The sequence below is a fragment of the Netta rufina genome (genome assembly GCF_964035555.1).
Source record: "Netta rufina genome assembly, contig: SCAFFOLD_175, whole genome shotgun sequence".
Taxonomy (NCBI): Eukaryota; Metazoa; Chordata; class Aves; order Anseriformes; family Anatidae; genus Netta; species Netta rufina.
Window position 1 is genome coordinate 1 of NW_028168910.1, and position 24,489 is coordinate 24,489.

Genomic DNA, 24,489 nt, shown 5'->3' on the forward strand with positions numbered 1-24,489 from the left:
GTGGGGGGGGGGCACAGAAATTGAGGGGGGGTCCCATAAATTGGGGGGGGTCCCATAAATTGGGGGGGGGTCCCTACGGGTTATGGGGGGGTTCCATAGGATTGGGGGGGGTCCTATAAGGTGGGGGGGGGTCCCATAAGTGTCCCCCCCCCACACTCCGGGTACCCCATAAGCACTTTAGGGGCGCCCCCCCCCCTTTTTAACCCCCCCCTTTTATTTTTTCTCCCCCCAGTGCCGGCCCCCCCCACCTCGACGCCCCCCGCGCCCCCCCCCGCCGCCGTCGCCGCCCCCCCCCCGGGGGCCCCCCCCCCAGCTGCGCCCCCCAGCACCAAGGAGGACCCCGAGGGGGGGCCCAGCCCCCCCCCCCCGCCAGCGCCCGCCCCCCCTCGCCCCCCCCCGCGGCGCCAGCCCCCGCCCCCCCCGCGCTCCCCCTTCTACCTGGTAAGCACGGGGGGGGGGCTAAAATTTATGGGGGGGGGGGCCCTAAAGTTAATGGGAGGGGGTTAAATTTAATGGGGGGGGTCCTAAAATTAATGGGGGGGCCCTAAAGTTAATGGGGGGGGGTAAATTTAATGGGGGGGGTCCTAAAATTAATGGGGGGGGGGCTAAATTTAATGGGGGGGGTCCTAAAATTAATGGGGGGGTCCTAAAATTAATGGGGGGGGCCTAAAATTAATGGGGGGGGGGCCCTAAATTTAATGGGAGGGGGTTAAATTTAATGGGGGGGGTCCTAAAATTAATGGGGGGGTCCTAAAATTAATGGGGGGGGGCCTAAATTTAAAGGGGGGGGGTAAATTTAATGGGGGGGGGGTCTTATAATTAATGGGGGGGGGATGGGGGGGTCCTAAATTTAATGGGGGGGGCTAAATTTAATGGGGGGGGGCATGGGGGGGTCCTGAATTTAATGGGGGGGGGTCTTAAATTTAATGGGGGGGGCATGGGGGGGTCCTCAGTGGTCTGTGGGGGGGATTTGGGGTTCCTAAATTTCAGGGGGGGGTCCTAAATTTTATTGGGGGGGGGGGCTAAATTATTTTAGGGGGGGGCATTTGGGTTCCTAAAGGCTGTTAGGGATGGAATTGGGGTCCCTAAATTTAAGGAGGGGTCCCCAAATTTTCTTGGGGGGGTCCCAAAATTTGGAGGGGATCCCTAAAATTTATTGGGGGGGTCCCTAAATTTTAGGGGGGGTCCCAAAATGTTTTGGGGGGGGCCCTAAATTATTTTAGGGGGGGTATTTGAGTCCCTAAAGCCTGTTGGGGATGGAATTGGGGTCCCTAAATTCACGGATGGGGTCCCCAAACTTTATTGGGGGACCCCTAAATTTTTTGGGGGGGGTCCCTAAACTTGAAGAGGGGACCCTAAATTTTGGGGGGATGTCCCTAAACTTTATGGGGGGGCCCTAAATTATTTTGGGGGGGGGGATTTGGCTCCCTAAAGCCTGTTGGGGATGGAATTGGGGTCCCTAAATTCACGGATGGGGTCCCCACATTTCAAGTGGGGTTCCCCAAATTTTAATGGGGGACCCCTAAACTTTCAGGGGGGGTCCCTAAATTTCAGGGGGGGGTCCCAAAATGTTATGGGGGGGGGCCCTATATTATTTCGGGGGGGGGATTTGGGTCCCTTTTGGGTCCCTAAAGCCTGTTGGGGATGGAATTGGGGGTCCCTAAATTCACAGATGGGGTCCCCAAATTTTATTGGGGGACCCCTAAATTTTTTTGGGGGGGCCCTAAATTTTAGGGGGTAGTCCCAAAATGTTTTGGGGGGGGCCCTAAATTATTTTAGGGGGGGGCATTTGAGTCCCTAAAGCCTGTTGGGGATGGAATTGGGGTCCCTAAATTCATGGATGGGGTCCCCAAATTTTATCGGGGGCCCCCTAAATTTTTTTGGGGGGGTCCCTAAACTTGAAGAGGGGACCCTAAACTTTGGGGGGGGGGTCCCAAAACATTACGGGGGGGGGGCCCTAAATGATTTCAGGGAGGGGGACACCCACCCCTTCCCCCACCGCGCGCCCCCCCTTCCCTTCCCTTCCCCGCCGCCCTCCCACCGCCCGCCTCTTGCCCTCCCTCCCCCCCCCCCATCCCATAACTCGCCTAATTACTTAACTAATTAGCTAATTAACTGATTAATTAATTGTCTTCTCGGCAGGAAGCCCTGGAGGCCAAGCGGGGCCGTGCCCGGGCCGAGCGGCTGGAGCGGCTGCTGCGGCTGAACGAGCTGCGCTGCGGGCTGGGCCCCGTCTACGGCACCGAGGTGCTGGAGCTCTGCACCCTGCTGCCCCCCCCCGGCCCCCCCCCGGAGCCTCAGGACCCCCCCTGGGAAGCTCAGGACCCCCCCCCGGATCCTCCGGACCCCCCCCCGGGGTTTTTGGCTTCTTTTTCCGCCTCCCAGGGGCCCTGGGGGGGGCTGGCTCGCTGCCGCCTGGCTCAGCTCCCCCCCCGGCCCCGGCTGCTGGGGGCTTTTTGGCAGCGGGGGGGGGGCCCTGGGCAGCGCCATCCTGGCCCCCCCGCAGAGGCTGCAGCAGCTGGCGCCCCTCCTCGACAGGTACGGGGGGGGGGGAACCCCAAAAAGGGACCCCCCCCAAATCCCCTATTGCCCCCCCAAATCCCTTATGGCCCCCCAAATCCCTTGTGGCCCCCCCAAAATCCCTTGTGGCCCCCCCAATCCTTTTATTGCCCCCCCAAATCCCCTTATGGCCCCCCCAATCCTTTTATTGCCCCCCCCAAAAATCCCCTGTTGCTCCTCCAATCCCCTTATGGCCCCCCAAAATCCCTTGTGGCCCCCCCCCAGAATCCCTTGTGGCCCCCCCAATCCTTTTATCGCCCCCCCAAAAAGGGACCCCCCCAAAAACCCCTATTGCACCCCAAAATCCCTTATTGCCCCCCCAAAATCCCTTATTGCCCCCCCAAAATCCCTTGTGGCCCCCCCAATCCTTTTATTGCCCCCCCCAACCCGCTTATTGCCCCCCCCCCAAATGCCCTTATGCCCCCCCCCAATCCTTTTATTCCCCCCCCCCAAATCCCCTATTGCACCCCAAATCCCTTGTGGCCCCCCCAATCCTTTTATTGCCCCCCCAAATCCCCTTATGGCCCCCCCAATCCTTTTATTGCCCCCCCAAATCCCCTTATTGCCCCCCGAATCCTTTTAATCCCCCCCCGCAAACCCCTTATGGCCCCCCCAATCCTTTTATTCCCCCCCCAAAATCCCCTATTGCACCCCAAATCCCTTGTGGCCCCCCCAATCCTTTTATGGCCCCCCCAATCCTTTTATTGCCCCCCCCCAAATCCCCTATTGCCCCCCCAATCCTCTTATTGGCCCCCCAAATCCCTTGTGGCCCCCCCAATCCCCTTATTGCCCCCCCCAAATCCCCTTGTTGCCCCCCCAAATCCCCTTGTTGCCCCCCCAAATCCCCTTGTTGCCCCCCCAATCCCCTTATTGCCCCCCCAACCCCCTTATGGCCCCCCCCAAATCCCATTATTGTCCCCTCACCCCCTTTTACCCCCCAAAGTGTCCCCAAGGTGTCCCCATGTCCCCAGGGTTCATCTTTGTGCTGCCACCAGTGGCGCTCCACACATCCTACCTCCCGAGGACCCCCCATATCCCCCTGTCCCCATGTCCCCACGTCCCCAAAGTGTCCCCAACTTGTCCCCAAAGTGTCCCAAACTGTCCCTAAAGTGTCCCCAAAGTGTCCCCATGTCCCTAAAGTGTCCCTAAGGCTCATCTTTGTGCTGCCACGAGTGGCACTACATGCATCCTACCTCCTGGGGACCCCCTGTATCCCCCATATCCCCCTGTCCCCATGTCCCTATGTCCCCAAAGTGTCCCCAAGTGTCCCCAAACTGTCCCCAAGGTGTCCCCATGTCCCCAGGGTTCATCTTTGTGCTCCCCTTGGTGGCGCTCCACATGTCACACTCCTTGGGGACCCCCCATATCCCCCCGTCCCCGTGTCCCTATGTCCCCAAACTCTCCCCAACCTGCCCCCAAGTATCCCCAAGTGTCCCCAAACTGTCCCTAAGGTGTCCCCAAAGTGTCCCCATGTCCCTAAAGTGTCCCCAAGGTTCATCTTTATGCTGCCACCAGTCCTAATGCAAATGTTGCATGCCTTGGGGACCCCCCGTATCCCCTGTCCCTGTGCCCCACATCCCCACCCTGTCTCCAACTTGTCCCCAAAGTGTCCCAAACTGTCCCCAAACTGTCCCTAAGGTGTCCCCAAAGTGTCCCCATGTCCCTAAAGTGTCCCTAAGGTTCATCTTTGTGCTGCCACCAGTGGTGCTCCACACATCCTACCTCCCGAGGACCCCCCATATCCCCCCATCCCCGTGTCCCTACGTCCCCAAAGTGTCCCCAACTTGTCCCCAAAGTGTCCCAAACTGTCCCTAAGGTGTCCCCAGGGTGTCCCCATGTCCCCAAGGTGTCCCCAGCTTCATCTTAATGGTGCCACCAGTGGCGCTCCACACATCCTACCTCCTGGGGACCCCCCCATATCCCCCTGTCCCTATGTCCCCAAAGTGTCCCCAACTTGTCCCCAAGTGTCCCTAAGGTGTCCCCAAAGTGTCCCCAAGGTGTCCCCATGTCCCTAAAGTGTCCCTAAGGTTCATCTTTATGCTGCCACCAGTGGCACTCCACACATCCTACCTCCCGAGGACCCCCCATATCCCCCCATCCCCATGTCCCTATGTCCCCAAAGTGTCACCAACTTGTCCCCAAGTGTCCCTAAAGTGTCCCTAAGGTGTCCCCAAAGTGTCCCAAACTGTCCCTAAATTGTCCCCAAAGTGTCCCCATGTCCCTAAAGTGTCCCTAAGGTTCATCTTTGCGCTGCCACCAGTGGCGCTCCACACCTTGTACCCCTTGGGGACCCCCCGTATCCCCCATCCCCGTGCCCCCACGTCCCCAAACTCTCCCCGAAGTGTCCCCAAGTGTCCCCAACTTGTCCCCAAGTGTCCCCAAACTGTCCCCAAGGTGTCCCCATGTCCCTAGGGTTCATTTTTATGCTGCCACCAGTGGCGCTCCACACATCCTACCTCCGGAGGACCCCCCATATCCCCCTGTCCCCATGTCCCCACGTCCCCAAACTCTCCCCAAGTGTCCCCAAGTGTCCCTAAAGTGTCCCCAAGGTGTCCCCATGTCCCTAAAGTGTCCCTAAGGTTCATCTTTGCGCTGCCACCAGTGGCGCTCCACACATCCTACCTCCCGAGGACCTCCCATATCCCCCTGTCCCTATGTCCCTATGTCCTCAAACTCTCCCCAACTTGTCCCCAAGTGTCCCCAAACTGTCCCTAAAGTGTCCCCAAAGTGTCCCCATGTCCCTAAAGTGTCCCTAGGGTTCATCTTTGTGCTGCCACCAGTGGCACTACACACTTTGTACCCCCTGGGGACCCCCCGTATCCCCCATATTCCCCCGTCCCCGTGCCCCCACATCCCCGAGGTGTCCCCAAAGTGTCCCCAACTTGTCCCCAAAGTGTCCCTAAGGTGTCCCCAAAGTGTCCCCATGTCCCTAGGGTGTCCCCAGGGTTCATCTTTGCGCTGCCACCAGTGGCGCTCCACACATCCTACCTCCTGGGGACCCCCCATATCCCCCTGTCCCCATGTCCCCACGTCCCCAAACTCTCCCCAAGTGTCCCCAAGTGTCCCTAAAGTGTCCCCAAGGTGTCCCCATGTCCCTAAAGTGTCCCTAAGGTTCATCTTTGCGCTGCCACCAGTGGCGCTCCACACATCCTACCTCCCGAGGACCCCCCATATCCCCCTGTCCCTATGTCCCTATGTCCTCAAACTCTCCCCAACTTGTCCCCAAGTGTCCCCAAACTGTCCCTAAAGTGTCCCCAAAGTGTCCCCATGTCCCTAAAGTGTCCCTAAGGCTCATCTTTGTGCTGCCACCAGTGGCACTACATGCATCCTACCTCCTGGGGACCCCCCGTATCCCCCATCCCCGTGCCCCCACATCCCCGAGGTGTCCCCAACTTGTCCCCAAGCGTCCCCAGCTGTCCCCTGTCCCCCCCCCCCGCAGGTTCACCTTCGTGCTGCCGCCGGTGGAGGCCCCCCCCGTGGCGCTGCACACCTCGCACCCGGCGCCCTGGCGGCAGCGGCAGCGGGCGCTGCTGGAGGAGCGGCTGCGGGCGGAGGTGGCCCCGCGCAGCCGGGCCCTGCACCCCCTGCTCAGCGCCACCCGCGGCTGCTTCCCCGACCCACGGCTCGTGCAGTACGACTGCGGTACGAGGGGGGGGGCGTTGGGGACAGTGGGGACATTGGGGACATTGGGGGGGATGGGGGGACACGGGGACATTGGGGTGATTGGGGACATTCAGGGGACATGGGGGGAAATAGGGACATTGGGGGGACATGGGGACACAGTACGACTGCGGTACGAGGGGGGGGACACGGGGACAGCGGGGACACGGGGGGACACGGGGGGACACGGGGACATTGGGGTGATTGGGGACATTGGGGATATCAGGGGGAATGGGGACGTTATGGGGGAAATGGGGGGAATTGGGGATAGCAGGGGGAATGGGGACATTGGGGACATGATGGGGAAATGGGGACACAGTACGACTGCGGTACGAGGGGGGGGACGGGGACACGGGGACATTGGGGGGGATGGGGGGACACGGGGACATTGGGGTGATTGGGGACATTGGGGACATTCAGGGGGAATGGGGACGTTATGGGGGAAACGGGGACATTGGGGACATGATGGGGGAAATGGGGACACAGTGCGACTGCGGTACGAGGGGGGGGGCGTTGGGGACAGTGGGGACACGGGGGGACATCAGGGACACTGGGGTGATTGGGGACATTGGGGACATTCAGGGGGAATGGGGACGTTATGGGGGAAATGGGGACATTGGGGACATGATGGGGGACATGGGGACACAGTACGACTGCGGTATGAGGGGGGGGCGTTGGGGACAGTGGGGACACGGGGGGACATCAGGGACATTGGGGTGATTGGGGACATTGGGGATATCAGGGGGGATGGGGACGTTATGGGGGAAATGGGGGGAATTGGGGATATCAGGGGGAATGGGGACATTGGGGACATGATGGGGGAAATGGGGACACAGGACGACTGCGGTACGAGGGGGGGGACACGGGGACACGGGGACATTGGGGGGGATGGGGGGACACGGGGACAGCAGGGACATTGGGCTGATTGGGGACATTGGGGACATTCAGGGGGAATGGGGACGTTATGGGGGAAACGGGGACATTGGGGACATGATGGGGGACATGGGGACACAGTACGACTGCGGTACGAGGGGGGGGAACACGGGGACAGTGGGGACATGGGGGGACATCAGGGACATTGGGGTGATTGGGGACATTGGGGTGATTGGGGACATTGGGGATATCAGGGGGGATGGGGACGTTATGGGGGAAATGGGGGGAATTGGGGACATGATGGGGAAATGGGGACACAGTACGACTGCGGTATGAGGGGGGGACAGGGGGACAGTGGGGGGACACGGGGGGACACGGGAGGACACGGGGACATTGGGGTGATTGGGGACATTGGGGACATTCAGGGGGAATGGGGGCGTTATGGGGGAAATGGGGGGAATTGGGGACATGATGGGGAAATGGGGACACAGTACGACTGCGGTACGAGGGGGGGACACGGGGACAGCGGGGACACGGGGGGACACGGGCGGACACGGGGACATTGGGGTGATTGGGGACATTGGGGATTTCAGGGGGGATGGGGACGTTATGGGGGAAATGGGGGGAATTGGGGATATCAGGGGGAATGGGGACATTGGGGACATGATGGGGAAATGGGGACACAGGACGACTGCGGTACGAGGGGGGGGACACGGGGACACGGGGACATTGGGGGGGATGGGGGGACACGGGGACAGCAGGGACATTGGGGACATTGGGGATATTCAGGGGGAATGGGGACGTTATGGGGGAAACGGGGACATTGGGGACATGATGGGGGAATGGGGACACAGTACGACTGCGGTACGAGGGGGGGACAGGGGGACAGTGGGGGGACACGGGGGGACACGGGGACAGCAGGGACATTGGGGACATTCAGGGGGTATGGGGATATCAGGGGGAATGGGGACGTTATGGGGGAAACGGGGACATTGGGGACATTGGGGGGGAAACGGGGACATTGGGGACATGATGGGGGAAATGGGGACACAGTGCGACTGCGGTACGAGGGGGGGGGACTTGGGGACATCAGGGACAGTGGGGGGACATCAGGGACATTGGGGATATCAGGGGGAATGGGGACGTTATGGGGGAAACGGGGACATTGGGGACACTGGGATGAATGGGGACATTGGGGGGGATGGGGACGTTGGGGATATCAGGGGATAATGGGGACATTGGGGACATTGGGAGGACATCGGGGTGGTTGGGGACATTTGGTGACTTCCTGGCTGTTGGGGACACCGGGGACACCGGGGGTGCTGGGGACACTGGGGTCTCAGGGTGTGCCCCAAGGCCACCGTCGCTGTCCCCCCGCTGCCGTCCCCATGGCCCTGGTGGCAGCCCTGGCCCCTGCGCCCGTGTCCCCAGCGATGTCCCCATGTCCCTAATGAAGTTCCCAAAGATGTCCCCATGTCCCTTAATGGTGGCCCCTTGTCCCTTAATGATGTCCCTAAGTCCCCACTGATGTCCCTAATGATGTCCCCATGTCCTTAGTGATGTCCCCATGTCCCTAAGGATGTCCCTAGTGATGTCCCCATGTCCCCAACAATGTCCCCAATGTCCCCAATGAGGTCCTCAGTGTCCCCAGTGGTGTCCCCATGTCCCTAATGAAGTCCCCAACGATGTCCCTATGTCCCCAGTGAAGCCCCCATGTCCCCAAGGATGTCCCCAGTGTCCCCAGTTGTGTCCCCATGTCCCCAGCGATGTCCCCAATGTCCCCAATGATGTCCCAATGATGCCCCCACATCCCCAATGCAGTCCCCAACGTCCCCAGTTTGTGTCCCCAACGTCCCCAAACGCCATCCCCATGTCCCCATAACGCTGTCCCCACGTCCCCAAATGCCATCCCCATGTCCCCCAATGACACTCCACTGTCCCCAAACGCTGCCCCCATGTCCCAAATGCTGTCCCACGTCCCCAGTGATGTCCCCATGTCCCCAAACACCATCCCCAATGTCTCAGTGTCCCCAAATGCTGCCGCCCATGTCCCCAAACACCATCCCCATGTCCCCAAAGATGTCCCCATGTCCCCAAACACTGCCCCCCACGTCCCCAACGCTGTCCCCACATCCCCAGTGATGTCCCCATGTCCCCAAACGCTGTCCCCATGTCCCCAACGCTGCCCCCCAATGCCCCAACGTTGTCCCCAACGTCCCCAAAGATGCCCCCATGTCCCCAATGCTGTCCCCATGTCCCCAATGATGCCCCCACGTCCCCAGTGATGCCCCCAATGATGTCCCCATGTCCCCAATGACACCCCAATGTCCCCAGTTGTGTCCCCAACGTCCCCAAAGATGTCCCCACTGTCCCCAATGACACCCCCAACGTCCCCAACGATGTCCCCAAAGATGTCCCCACGTCCCCAAACGCTGTCCCCATGTCCCCAACGCTGCCCCCAATGTCCCCAAACGCTGCCCCAACGTCCCCAAACGCTGTCCCCATGTCCCCAACGCTGTCCCCATGTCCCCAATGATGTCCTCAATGTCCCCAAACACCATCCCCATGTCCCCAGTTGTGTCCCCAATGTCCCCAAACGCCACCCCCACGTCCCCAAATGCTGTCCCCACGTCCCCAGTGATGTCCCCATGTCCCCAACGCTGCCCCCAATGTCCCCAAACGCTGCCCCAACGTCCCCAAATGCTGTCCCCACATCCCCAGTGATGTCCCCATGTCCCCAACGCTGCCCCCAACATCCCCAAACGCTGCCCCCATGTCCCCAATGCCACCCCAACGTCCCCAAATGCTGTCCCCATGTCCCCAGTGATGTCCCCATGTCCCCAAACACCATCCCCAATGTCCCCAACGTCCCCAAACGCTGTCCCCATGTCCCCAATGCTGTCCCCAATGTCCCCAATGCCACCCCAACGTCCCCAAATGCTGTCCACACGTCCCCAGTGATGTCCCCATGTCCCCAAACACCATCCCCAATGTCCCCATGTCCCCAAACACCATCCCCAATGTCCCCAACGTCCCCAAATGCTGCCCCCATGTCCCCAAACACCATCCCCATGTCCCCAGTTGTGTCCCAACGTCCCCAAACACCATCCCCATGTCCCCAATGCTGTCCCCAATGTCCCCAAACACCATCCCCACGTCCCCAGTTGTGTCCCCACGTCCCCAGTGATGTCCCCAAAGATGTTCCCATGCCCCCAACACTGCCCCCAACGTCCCCAAACACCATCCCCACGTCCCCAGCTGTGTCCCCAGTGTCCCCAATGATGTCCTCATGTCCTTAGGGTGTCCCCAATGTCCCCAGTGATGTCCCCAAAGATGTCCCCATGTCCCCAAACACCGCCCCCCACGTCCCCAACGCTGCCCCCAACGTCCCCAAACACCATCCCCACGTCCCCAGCTGTGTCCCCAATGTCCCCAAACACCGTCCCCATGTCCCCAGTTGTGTCCCCATGTCCCCAAACGCTGTCCCCATGTCCCCAATGCTGTCCCCAATGTCCCCAATGCCACCCCAACATCCCCAAATGCTGTCCCCACGTCCCCAATGCCACCCCAACGTCCCCACACGCCACCCCGTCCCCCGCCGTGACCCCGTGTCCCCCCCCCAGGGAAGCTGCAGACGCTGGCGGCGCTGCTGCGTCGGCTGAAGGCGGGGGCGCACCGCGTGCTGATCTTCACGCAGATGACGCGCATGCTCGACGTCCTCGAGCGCTTCCTCACCTACCACGGCCACATCTACCTGCGCCTGGACGGCAGCACCCGCGTGGAGCAGAGACAGGTGGGGGGGACACCGGGGGGGACACAAAGGGACGTAAGGGGACGTAAGGGGACATGAGGGGCACTAAAGGGTCATAAAGGGGGCATAAAGGGGACATAAGGGGATGTAAAGGGACATAAAGGGACATAAAGGGACATAAAGGGACGTAAAGGGACGTAAAGGGGACATAAAGGGGACATAAAGGGACATAAAGGGACGTAAAGGGGACTTAAGGGGACGTAAAGGGACATAAAGGGGACATAAAGGGACATAAAGGGACATAAAGGGGCATAAAGGGACATAAAGGGGACGTAAAGGGGCATAAAGGGGATATAAAGGGACATAAAGGGGATATAAGGGGACGTAAGGGGGATATAAAAGGACATAAAGGGGACATAAAGGGGACATAAAGGGACGTAAAGGGGACATAAAGGGGCATAAAGGGGACATAAAGGGACATAAAGGGATATAAAGGGGACGTAAAGGGACATAAAGGGGACATAAAGGGGCGTAAAGGGGCGTAAAGGGGACGTAAAGGGACATAAAGGGGCATAAAGGGACATAAAGGGGACATAAAGGGACATGAAGGGGACATAAAGGGATGCCAAGGAGGGGGTAAAGGGGAAAAAAGGGGGGAAAATGGGGAGAAAAGGGGGGAAAATAGGGGGAAATTGGGGGGCTTTGGGGGGGGTTGGGGGAAATTAGGGGGGTTTGGGGGAAATTGGGGGGTTGGGAGGGTGTGGGGGGGGACATGGGGACACAAAGGGACACAAAGGGACACAAAGGAGGGGGTAAAGGGGGAGGTAGAGGGGAGGTGGAGAGGTAAAAAGGGGGGTTTGGGGGGGAAATGGGGGGATTTGGGGGGGTTTTGGGGGCTTTTAGGGGAAAATGGGGGGATTTGGGGGGTGTGGGGGGTTGAGGGGGTCTGTAGGGACATGAGGGACACGGTGGTGGCACTCTTGTCCCCAAAAATGGGGACATGAACGAAGAGGAACTGTTGTGGGGTGACTTCTGGGAGGGACTCCATGGGGAGATGGGGATTTTGGGGAGGTTTGGGGGGTTTTGGGGGATTTGGGGGGGATGTGGGGGGCTCGTGGAGGTCGTGGAGGGTCCGTATATGGGATTGAGCCATTTGGGAACCATTCTATAGGGTCGCCACACCCCAAACCCCACCCTATAGGCCCCCCACGTCCCCCCCAAACCCAATCCCAACCCATCCTGACATCCTCCTGGGCAGGATTTGGGATCTCCATCACCTTCCCATATAGGATTTTGACACCTTTTATATAGGATTATGATATTTAGGAACTCCTATAGGGTCCATATGTGTTCCTACTCCACTCTATAGGGTCCCTATAAGTCCCATGACCCCTCCCAACCCATTTTGACATCCTCCTGGGCATAATCTGGGTGTCCCATCACCTTCCTTTATGGGATCTTGACACCTTTTATATAGGATTTCGATATTTAGGACCCCTTCCATAGGGCCGCCCCACCCCAAACCCCACCCTATAGACTCCCCACGTCCCCCCCAGCCCCCAAACCCAATCCCAACCCATCCTGATGTCCTCCTTGGTAGGATCTGGGCATCCTATCACCTTCCCATATAGGATCTTGACACCTTTTATATAGGATTATGATATTTAGGAAGACCTATGGGGTCCATATGTGTTCCTACACCACCCTATATGGCCCCCACGTGTCCCACCACCCCCCAGACCCCCTCCTAACCCATTTTGACATCCTCCTGGGCAGGATTTGGGTTCTCCATCACCTTCCTTTATGGGCTCTTGACATCTTCTATATAGGATCAAGACCTTTAGGAACACTTATAGGGTCTATATGTGTTCCTACAACACTCTATAGGGTCCCCAAATACCCCACATCCCCCCGGACCCCCTCCCAACCCACCTTGACATCCTCCTGGGTATGATCTGACTTCTCCATCACCTTCTTTTATGGGATCTTGACACCTTTTATATAGGATTTCGATATTTAGGACCCCTTCCATAGGGCCGCCCCACCCCAAACCCCACCCTATAGACCCCCCACGTCCCCCCCCACCCCCCGGGACCCCCCTCCCAACCCATTTTGACGTCCTCCTGGGCATAATCTGGGTGTCCCATCACCTTCCTTTATGGGATCTTGACACCTTCTATGTAGGATTAAGCCATTTGGGACCCCTTCCATAGGGTTCCCATGCCCCAAACCCCACCCTATAGACTCCCCACGTCCCCCCCAGCCCCCAAACCCAATCCCAACCCATCCTGATGTCCTCCTTGGTAGGATCTGGGCATCCTATCACCTTCCCATATAGGATCTTGACACCTTTTATATAGGATTATGATATTTAGGAACACCTATAGGGTCCATACCTGTTCCTACACCACCCTATAGACCCCCCACCTCCCCCCCACCCCACGGGACCCCCTCCCAACCCATTTTGATGTCCTCCTGGGCAGGATTTGGGTTCTCCATCACCTTCCTATATAGGATCTTGACACCTTTTATATAGGATTAAGCCATTTGGGACCCCTTCCATAGGGTCCCCATGCCCCAAACCCCACCCTATAGACCCCCCACCCCCCCCCCCACCCCCCGGACCCCCTCCCAACCCACCTTGACATCCTCCTGGGTAGGATCTGACTTCTCCATCACCTTCTTTTATGGGATCTTGACACCTTCTATATAGGATTAAGCCATTTGGGACCCCTTCCATAGGGCCGCCCCACCCCAAACCCCACCCTACAGACCCCCCACCCCCCCCCCCACCCCCAGGACCCCCTCCCAACCCACCTTAATGTCCTCTTGGGCAGGATTTGACTTCTCCATCTCCTTCCTTTATGGGATCTTGACACCTTCTATATAGGATCAAGACCTTTAGGAACACCTATGGGGTCCATACCCGTTCCTACACCACCCTATAGACCCCCCACATCCCCCCCACCCCCCGGGACCCCCTCCCAACCCATTTTGACATCCTCCTGGGCATAATCTGGGTGTCCCATCACCTTCCTTTATGGGATCTTGACACCTTCTATATAGGATTAAGCCATTTGGGACCCCTTCCATAGGGTCCCCATGCCCCAAACCCCACCCTATAGACCCCCCACCTCCCCCCCACCCCCCGGGACCCCCTCCCAACCCATCTTGATGTCCTCCTGGGTAGGATTTGGGTTCTCCATCACCTTCCTTTATGGGATCTTGACATCTTTTATATAGGATTTCGATATTTAGGACCCCTTCCATAGGGCCGCCCCACCCCAAACCCCACCCTATAGGGTCCCCATGTTACCCCCCACCCCCAAACCCAATCCCAACCCACCTTAATGTCCTCTTGGGCAAGATCTGACTTCTCCATCACCTTCCCATATAGGATTTTGACACCTTTTATATAGGATTATGATATTTAGGGACACCTATGGGGTCCATACCCGTTCCTACACCACCCTATAGACCCCCCACCTCCCCCCCACCCCCCGGACCCCCTCCCAACCCACCTTGACATCCTCCTGGGCAGGATTTGGGATCTCCATCACCTTCCTATATAGGATCTTGACACCTTTTATATAGGATTAAGCCATTTGGGAGCCATTCTATAGGGTCCCCATGCCCCAAACCCCACCCTACAGACCCCCCACCCCCCCCCCCACCCCCGGGACCCCCCTCCCAACCCGCCTCCCCCTCCCTTCCAGGCCCTGATGGAGCGCTTCAACGCCGACAAGCGCATCTTCTGCTTCATCCTCTCCACCCGCAGCGGCGGGGTCGGGGTCAACCTGGCGGGGGCCGACACCGTCGTCTTCTACGACAGCGACTGGAACCCCACCATGGACGCCCAGGCCCAGGACCGCTGCCACCGCATCGGCCAGACCCGCGACGTCCACATCTACCGGTGGGTGACGTCCCCCTTTTTGTCCCCTTCTTGCCCGTTTTTGTCATTTTTTTCCCCCAAACTCAAGTTTTTTTGGGGTTTCCCCAAGGTTGATCAGCGAGCACACGGTGGAGGAGAACATCCTAAAAAAGGCCAACCAGAAGAGGATGCTGGGGGACATGGCCATCGAGGGGGGCAACTTCACCACTGCCTACTTCAAGCAGGTGAGGGGACACCTTGGTGGCACTTGGGGACACCCCGGTGGCACTCGGGGATGATAAAAAGACCCCCCCGGTGACCCCCGTGCTGTGGCGTTGTCCCCAAGCAAACCATCCGGGAGCTCTTCGACATGGCGCCCGAGAGGGATGGGGACGCCAAGGACAAGGACAAGGACAAGGACAGGGACAGGGACAGGGACAGGGACAGGGACAGGGATGGGCCGCAGGAGGAGGACGAGGACCCCGCGGCCACCCGGCGCACGCACATCCTGGAGCAGGTCAGATGCGGGTCCCCAACGCGTCCCCAAAGTGTCCCCAACGTGTCCCCAACGCGTCCCCAATGACGTTCCCAACAATATTCCCAACGATGTTCCCAAGATGTCCCCAATGGTGTCCCCAACGCGTCCCCAACGTGTCCCCAATGACATTCCCAACAATATTCCCAACGATGTCCCCGAGATGTCACCAACGTGTCCCCAACGACGTCTTTGTGTCCCCAAGATGTCCCCAATGACGTTCCCAACGCGTCCCCAACGTGTCCCCAACCATGTCCCCAGTGATGTCCCCAATGACATTCCCAAAAATAACCCCATAATGTCCCCAACCATATCCCCAATGCGTCCCCAACGTGTCCCCAAAGTGTCCCCAACGTGTCCCCAATGACATTCCCAACAATATTCCCAACCATGTCCCCAAGATGTCCCCATTATGTCCCCAATGATGTCCCCAACGCGTCCCCAACGTGTCCCTGATGACATTCCCAACAATATTCCCAACTATGTCCCCAAGATGTCCCCAAGATGTCCCCAACGATGTCCCCAATGATGTTCCCAACGCGTCCCCAACGCGTCCCCAATGACATTCCCAACGCGTCCCCAACGATGTCCCCAAGATGTCCCCAATGACATCCCCAACAACATCCCCAACCATGTCCCCAACCATGTCCCCAATGATGTCCCCAACCATGTCCCCAAGATGTCCCCAACGTGTCCCCAACGATGTCTTCATGTCCCCAAGATGTCCCCAACCATGTCCCCAATGACGTCCCCAATGACATTCCCCAAAATATCCCCATAATGTCCCCAACCATATCCCCAACGTGTCCCCAGCAATGTCCCATTGATGTCCCCAACATCCCCCGATGTCCCCAACGTCCCCATGTCCTCATCCTTGACGTCCCCAACACCCAACCTACATCCCTCGATGTCCCCAACACCCCCTCATCCCCCAATGTCCCTTTGATGTCCCCAACACCCCCATGTCCTTATCCTTGACGTCCCCAACACCCAACCTACATCTCTTAATGTCCCCAACGTCCCCATGTCCCTTGATGTCCTCTTGATGTCCTCTTGATGTCCCCAACACCCCCATGGCCGGATCCTTGACATCTTGTTGACGTCCCCAACACCCCCTCATCCCCTGATGTCCCTTGATGTCCCCAATGCCCCCTTATCCCCTGATGTCCCCTTGATGTCCCCAACATCCTTTGATGTCCCCAACATCCCCATGTCCCCCGATGTCCCCTTGATGTCCCCAACACCCCATGACCAGATCCTTGATGTCCCCAACACCCAACCTCCATCCCTTGACGTCCCCAATGCCCCCTCATCCCCCGATGCCCCTCAATGTCCCCTCCACCCCCTGATGTCCCCAACGTCCCCATGTCCTCATCCTTGACGTCCCCAACACCCAACCTACATCTCTTGACGTCCCCAACGTCCCCATGTCCCTTGATGTCCCCAACACCCCCTTGTCCCTTGACGTCCCCTTGATGTCCCCAACATCCTTTGATGTCCCCAACGTCCCCGTGTCCCCTGATGGCCCCTTGATGTTCCCAACATCCCCATGACCAGATCCTTGATGTCCCCAACACCCAACCTACATCCCTTGACGTCCCCAACGCCCCCTCATCCCCCAATGTCCCCACCACCCCCACACCCCCCGACGTCCCTCCATGTCCCCAACGTCCCCATGTCCCCCGATGTCCCCTTGATGTCCCCAACACCCCCATGTCCAGATCCTTGACATCCCATTGACGTCCCCAACACCCAACCCACACCCCTTGATGTCCCCACCACCCCCACACCCCCCAATGTCCCCAGTGTCCCCATTGTCCCCCCAATGTCCCCAACATCCCCATGTCCCTTGATGTCCCCTTGATGTCCCCAACATCCCCATGACCAGATCCTTGATGTCCCCAACACCCAACCTACATCCCTTGACGTCCCCAACGCCCCCTCATCCCCCGATGTCCCCAACACCCCCACACCCCCCCGACGTCCCTCCATGTCCCCAACGTCCCCATGTCCCTTGATGTCCCCTTGATGTCCCCAACACCCCATGATCAGATCCTTGATGTCCCCAACACCCAACCTACACCCCTTGACGTCCCCAACACCCCCTCATCCCCCGATGTCCCTTGATGTCCCCTCCATCCTCCGATGTCCCCAACACCCACTCATCCCCTGATGTCCCTTGATGTCCCCAACACCCCCTTGTCCCTTGACGTCCCCTTGATGTGCCCAACATCCTTTGATGTCCCCAACGTCCCCATGTCCTGATCCTTGACGTCCCCAACACCCAACCCACATCCCTTGACGTCCCCTCCACCCCCACACCCCCCGATGTCCCCACCACCCCCCGATATCCCCAACGTCCCCATTGTCCCCCCGATGTCCCCAACGTCCCCATGTCCCCCGATGTCCCCTTGACGTCCCCAACACCCAACCTACACCCCTTGACGTCCCCAACACCCCGATGTCCCTCGACGTCCCCACCACCCCCACACCCCCCAGCGCCCCCTCACCCCCCGACGTCCCCAGTGTCCCCCAACGCCCCCGTTGTCCCCCCCGCCGTCCCCAACGTCCCCGTTGTCCCCCCGGCAGGCGCTGTGCGGGGCGGAGGACCCCGAGGACATCCGCGCGGCCTCGCAGGCGCAGGCGGAGCGCGTGGCGGCGCTGGCCGAGTTCAGCGAGAGCCTCAGCCCCGAGGAGGAGCGCGGCGCCCGCGAGGCCGAAGAGGAGCTCTCCAAGGCCGAGCAGGAGATCGCCGCCCTCGTCGAGCAGGTGGGGGCACGGGGGGACACGGGGGGACACATGGGGACATGGGGACATGGGGGGGATATGGGGGCATGGGGGGGGACATGGGGACAATAGGGGGACATGGGGACAGTGGGGGGATATGGGGGGACAATGGGGACAATAGGGACATGGGGGGACATGGGGGGGACATGGGGACAATAGGGGGACACGGGGACAGTGGGGGGATATGGGGACAATAGGGGGACATGGGGAAGGTGTAGGGGGGACATGGGGACAACGGGGGGATATGGGGACATGGGGGGACATGGGGGGGACATGGGGACATGGGGGGATATGGGGACATAGGGGGACATGGGGACAGTGGGGGGATATGGGGACAATAGGGGCATGGGGACAATGGGGGGGACATGGGGACAGTGGGGGGGACATGGGGACAATGGGGGGGACATGGGGACAGTGGGGGGACATGGGGGGGACATGGGGACAATGGGGACATGGGGACAATAGGGGGACATGGGGACATGGGGGGACATGGGGGGGACATGGGGACATGGGGGGATATGGGGACAGTGGGGGGATATGGGGACAATAGGGGGACATGGGGACATGGGGGGATATGGGGACATGGGGGGACATGGGGACAAGGGGGGCATGGGGGCATGGGGACAATGGGGGCATGGGGACAATAGGGACATGGGGGGACATGGGGGGACAATAGGGGGACATGGGGACATTGGGGGCATGGGAGGGATATGGAGACAATGGGGACATGGGGACAACAGGGGGACATGGGGACAGTGGGGACAATGGGGACATGGGGACAATAGGGACATGGGGACAATGGAGACATGGGGACAATGGGGGCATGGGGACAATGGGGGCATGGGGGGGACATGGGGACAATAGGGACATGGGGGGGACAGTGGGGGCATGGGGGGGACACAATGGGGACATGGAGGGGGACACGGGGACAATAGGGACATGGGGACAATGGGGGGACACAATGGGGATAATAGGGACGTGGGGGGACAACGGGGACAATAGGGGGGACATGGGGACAATGGGGGCATGGGGACATGGGGGGACATGGGGACAGTGGGGGCATAGGGACAATGGGGGCATGGGGGGGACACGGGGGCAATGGGGGCATGGGGACAATGGGGGGACATGGGGACAATAGGGACATGGGGACAATGGGGGGACATAGGGACAATAGGGGGGGGACATGGGGGGACATGGGGACAATGGGGGGACATGGGGACAAGGGGGGCATGGGGACAATAGGGGGACACGGGGACAGTGGGGGGATATGGGGACAATAGGGGGACATGGGGAAGGTGTAGGGGGGACATGGGGACAACGGGGGGATATGGGGACATGGGGGGACATGGGGACAATGGGGGCATGGGGACAATGGGGGGATATGGGGACAGTGGGAGCATAGGGACAATGGGGACATGGGGGGGACACGGGGGCAATGGGGGCATGGGGACAATGGGGGCATGGGGACAGTGGGGACATGGGGACAGTGGGGACATGGGGGGACAACGGGGACAATGGGGGGACATGGGGGCATGGGGATGGTGTGGGGGACATGGGGGACATGGGGACAATAGGGACGTGGGGGGGGACATGGGGACACAGGAGGGGACAATGGGGGCATGGGGGGGATATGGGGGGACACGGGGACAAGGGGGAGACATGGGGGGCATGGGGGGGACACGGGGACAATGGGGGGACATGGGGACAATAGGGGGACATGGGGACAGTGGGGGCATGGGGACATGGGGACATGGGGGGATATGGGGGGACAATGGGGGCATGGGGGGGGGACATGGGGACAGTGGGGGGGGGAACATGGGGACAATGGGGGCAAGGGGGGGACACGGGGACAATAGGGACATGGGGGGGACATGGGGACAATGGGGACAATGGGGGGACATGGGGACAATGGGGACATGGGGGGACATGGGGACAATAGGGACATGGGGGCATGGGGGGGACACAGGGGGACAATGGGGACATGGGGACAGTGGGGACATGGGGACAAGGGGGGGACATGGGGAAGGTGTAGGGGGGACAATGGGGGGACATGGGGACAATAGGGGGGACATGGGGACAGTGGGGGGACATGGGGACAATAGGGACATGGGGACAATAGGGACATGGGGGGGACACAATGGGGACAATTGGGGGGACAATGGGGACATGGGGACAATGGGGGCATAGGGACAATGGGGACATGGGGGGGACATGGGGACATTGGGGGCATGGGAGGGATATGGGGACAATGGGGACATGGGGGGGACACGGGGACAGTGGGGACATGGGGACAGTGTGGGGACATGGGGACATGGGGGGACAGTGGGGACATGGGGACAATGGGGGGACACAATGGGGACAATAGGGACATGGGGGGACAATGGGGGGACAATGGGGGGGATGTGGGGGGACAATGGGGACATGGGGGGACAGTGGGGACAATGGGGGGACATGGGGACATGGGGGGGATATGGAGGGACAGTGGGGACATGGGGGGGACGTGGGGACAAAGGGGGGGACATGGGGAAGGTGTGGGGGGACAACGGGGACACGGGGGGACACAGGGGGGACACAGAGGGGACATGGGGGATATGAGGGAGTGGCCAGGAGGGGAACGGGGGATGTGGGGATGTTTTGGGGACGTTTGGGGACATTTGGGGCTGTTGGGGACATTGGGGATATTTGGGGACATTTGGGGACATTGGGGACATTTGGGGACATTTAGGGATATCGGGACATCTGGGGACATTTGGGGTCAATGAGGACATTTGGGGACATTGGGGACGTTTGGGGCCCACCGAGGTTGCCGGGGGGGGGTGGATTTTGGGGCCGTTTTGGGGGTTTTTGGGGTTTTTGGTGACGGTGCCGGGCGCTGCCGCAGCTGACGCCCATCGAGCGCTACGCCATGAACTTCCTGGAGGCCTCGCTGGAGGACGTCAGCCGAGAGGAGCTGAAGCGAGGTGGGTGGGGGGCACCCATGGGTGCTGGGGGGGGGGCTGGGGGATTCCCAGTAGCTCCCAGTAACAACTGGGGAGACACCAGTGTGAGCTGGGGGCACCCACTGGTGTTAGGTCATGGGATAAGGGGCATCTACCAGGGTGTGGGTATGGGGGTGGGGGCACCCAGAGGTGCCTAAAATGGGTGGGGGCACCCATGGGTGCTCCGGGAGGGGGCTGGGGATTCCCAGTAGCTCCCAGTAAGAACTGGGGAGACACCAGTATGAGCTGGGGATCACCGCTATGAGAGAAGTGACACCCACGGGGGTCTGGCTATGGAGTGGGGGCACCCATAGGACCCTAATATGGGTGGGGGGCACCCATGGGGTGCTCCGGGAGAGGCTGTAGGACTCCCAGTACCTCCCAGTAACAACTGGGAACACCCCAGTATGACCTGGGCGCCCCCCACTATTGGACAAGCGCCCCCCACACGGGTCTGGCTGTGGGGTGGGGGCACCCTCAGCCCCCCCCCACGGCTCCCAGCACCCATGGGTGCCCCCTTTTCCCCCCCCCCCCCCCCTCCAGGAGCAGGTGGAGGCGGCGCGCAAGGACATCGACCAGGCCTAAGGGCGAGGGGCGCTTCCGGCTGCCGGCCGAGGAAGAGGAGGGAGGAGGAAGCAGCCCCGGGGGCCGGGGGGGCGGGGGCCACCCCGGGGGGGGGCGACGAAGGCCCCGGGGGTCCCCCGCAGACCCCCCCCGCAGGGCGCGGGGCCCCCCCCCGGCCCCTCCCCGAGCGCGCCGGCACCCCGCGCCAGCCAGCGCCTGCGGGCGGCCGCCACCGCCTCCCCCCCGCCCGCTGACGTCACACGGCGCCCCGGTGACGTCACAACGGCGCCCCGGTGACGTCACGCCCTGCCCCCGGTGACGTCACGCCCCGCCCCCGGCGACCTCAGCGCCGGCGACGCCGCAGGTTCCCCCGCGGGGGACGGTGACGCCGCCGCCGCCCCCCGCCGCCGCCGCCACGGGTGACGTCCCAACCGGCTCCGGTGACGTCACAACCGGCGCCGGTGACGTCAGAAGCGCCGCCGGTGACGTCACAAGCAGCCACGGCGACGCCGTCACAGCCGCCCCCGGTGACGTCACAACCGCCCGCGCCGCCCCCGGCGCCGACGCCGTCACCCCGCCCGCGCCGCCGACGTCACCGCCCGCGCCGCCGACGTCACCGCCCTCGCCGCTGACGTCACACCCGCCGCCGGTGACGTCACCGCCCGCCCCCCACCCCGCTGACTCTGCCCCCCCTCCCCGGCACCCAACCCCGGCGCCGGTGACCGCGGCCTCGCCCCCACCCCCGCCACCCCCCCCCCTTCCCCGCCCCCCCGCCCCCCTCCCCGCTGACGTCAGAACCCCCGAGCGTGACGTCATCACCCCCCCCCTCCCCCTTCCTCCCCCTCCTCCTCCTCCTCCTCCTCTCCTCCTCCCCCCCCCCCCCCCACCCCCCCCGGGGCCCCCGGCGGCGCCGCAGCGCGGACGTGGAGATCCGGCAGAGCCGCGCGCCGGGGCCGGCGGCCCAAAGTGCTGCGGCAGCTCCCCGGCCGCCTGGTCACCGTCCTGGAGCCCCCCCCGGCCCCGGGACGCCCCCCGCCGCCGCCGCCCCACGACCCCGAGGGGGGGCCCGGCAGCCCCGCCGCCAGCCCCGCGCCCCCCAAACGCCGCCGGGGCCCGCCCCCCCGAAACGCCGGGGGGGCCCGCGCCGACGCCGCTCCCCCCCCGGCAAACAGCGGCGCCGGGGGCGGCCGGCTCGCGGTGCCGGGGGTGCCCCCCCCTCTATGGGGGGCTCGGCCCCCGCCGCCCCCCCCCAGCCCCGGGAAACGGCGGCGGGGGCGCCCCCCCAAGCGGGCGTCCCCCGACAGCAGCGCCTCGCCCCCCCCGGCCCCCCGCAGCACCCGGCGGCACCCGGGGGGGGCCCTCATGGCCCCCCTGGAGCGCGAGCCCGGACGGCGCCGGCGCCCCCGCGCCTCCCCGCCGCCTTCCTCCCCCTCCTCCTCCTCCTCCTCCTCCTCTTCCTCCGACCACGAGGGGAGCGGGGACGAAGCCCCCCGCCGCAGGCCCCCCCCGGCCAAACGGCGCCGCAGGGGGGCCGGGGGGGGCTCCGCGGCACCGCCCGCCGCCGGCCCCCGCCGCCACCCGCCAGGAGGAGGAGGAGGCGGCAGCCCCCGCGGCGATGCGCCACCGGCACCGCCGGCGCCCCCGGGGGGCCCACGACGCCCCCCGAGCCTCCCCCGGCACCGGCGGCGGCCCTGCGAGGCCGCAAGGCCAAGACGTGACCCCCCCGCTGCCCCCCGAGGGGCCGGCAAGATGGCCGACGGGCGGCCGGGGAGGGGCCGGGCGCGGCGGGTGGGAGAGAGGGAGAGGGCGCGGCCAATATGGCCGCCGGCGGCGCTCGGAAAGCGCTGGCGGGCGGCCTCGCAAGATGGCCGACAGACGAGATGGTTGACGTCCAAGATGGCCGACATCTGAGATGGCTGGCGTCCAAGATGGTTGACGTTTCAAGATGGCCGATCTCCAAGATGGCTGACATCTCAAGATGGCCGACGTCCAAGATGGATGATGTTTCAAGGTGGCTGACGTCCAAGATGGCTGACAGCTCAAGATGGCCAACATGCAAGGTGGTTGACAGTTCAAGATGGCCAGTGTCCAAGATGGCTGGCATGTGAAGATGGCTGACGTCCAAGATGGCTGACATCTGAGATGGCCAACATCCAAGATGGCTGACCTCTGAGATGGCCGACATCTGAGATGGCCGATATCTGAGATGGCCGACATTTCAAGATGGCCGACCTCCAATATGGCTAACCTCCAAGATGGCTGACGTCCAAGATGGCCGACACCTCAAGATGGCTGACAATTCAAGATGTCCGACATGCAAGATGGCTGACAGTTTGATATTGGCAACGTCCAAGATGGCCGGCATTTGAAGATGGCTCATGTCTAAGATGGCTGACGTCCAAGATGGCCGACCGCTCAAGATGGCTGACGTCCAAGATGGCCGACATCCAAGATGGCTGACGTTTCAAGATGGATGACATCCAAGATGGCCGACATCCAAGATGGCCGACATCCAAGATGGCTGACCTCCAAGATGGCCGACACCCAAATGTCCAACATCCAAGATGGCCGACGTCCAAGATGGCTGACACCCAAGATGGCTGACGTTTCAAGATGGCCGACCACCAAGATGGCTGCCCTGGTGTCCTCTGACTGGCTGAGCTCAGTGGCCCCCCAAGATGGCCGACATCCAAGATGGCCGACCACCAAGATGGCCGACCACCAAGATGGCTGCCTGGAGGCCGGTAGTGACGTCCAGAGCCGTGACAGTGACTGTTATGATGTCATATCCGGCGGCCATCTTGAATCCTGTGATGTCACCGCGGGCGGCCATCTTGAAGGAAGTGATGTCAGAAGAGGCGGCCATCTTGAAGCAGGTGACGTCACAGCCGGCAGCCATCTTGATCCCCGT

At 61.6% G+C, this 24,489-nt stretch overlaps 1 protein-coding gene across 1 annotated transcript; it reads left to right on the top strand.

The window, feature by feature from the left end:
- Window positions 1–232: 232 nt before the first annotated feature.
- On the top strand, window positions 233–23,296 carry LOC311221705 (uncharacterized protein; the record flags this gene model as incomplete). Its single annotated transcript, XM_084307091.1, is given in 13 exon segments — window positions 233–441; window positions 2,143–2,392; window positions 2,394–2,538; window positions 5,999–6,201; window positions 10,716–10,885; window positions 14,560–14,756; window positions 14,845–14,959; window positions 15,061–15,231; window positions 17,839–18,018; window positions 20,918–20,996; window positions 21,926–22,211; window positions 22,517–23,095; window positions 23,164–23,296. Coding segments are annotated over 13 exon segments (2,717 nt in total), but the record flags the coding sequence as incomplete, so codon positions are not given.
- Window positions 23,297–24,489: the final 1,193 nt, after the last annotated feature.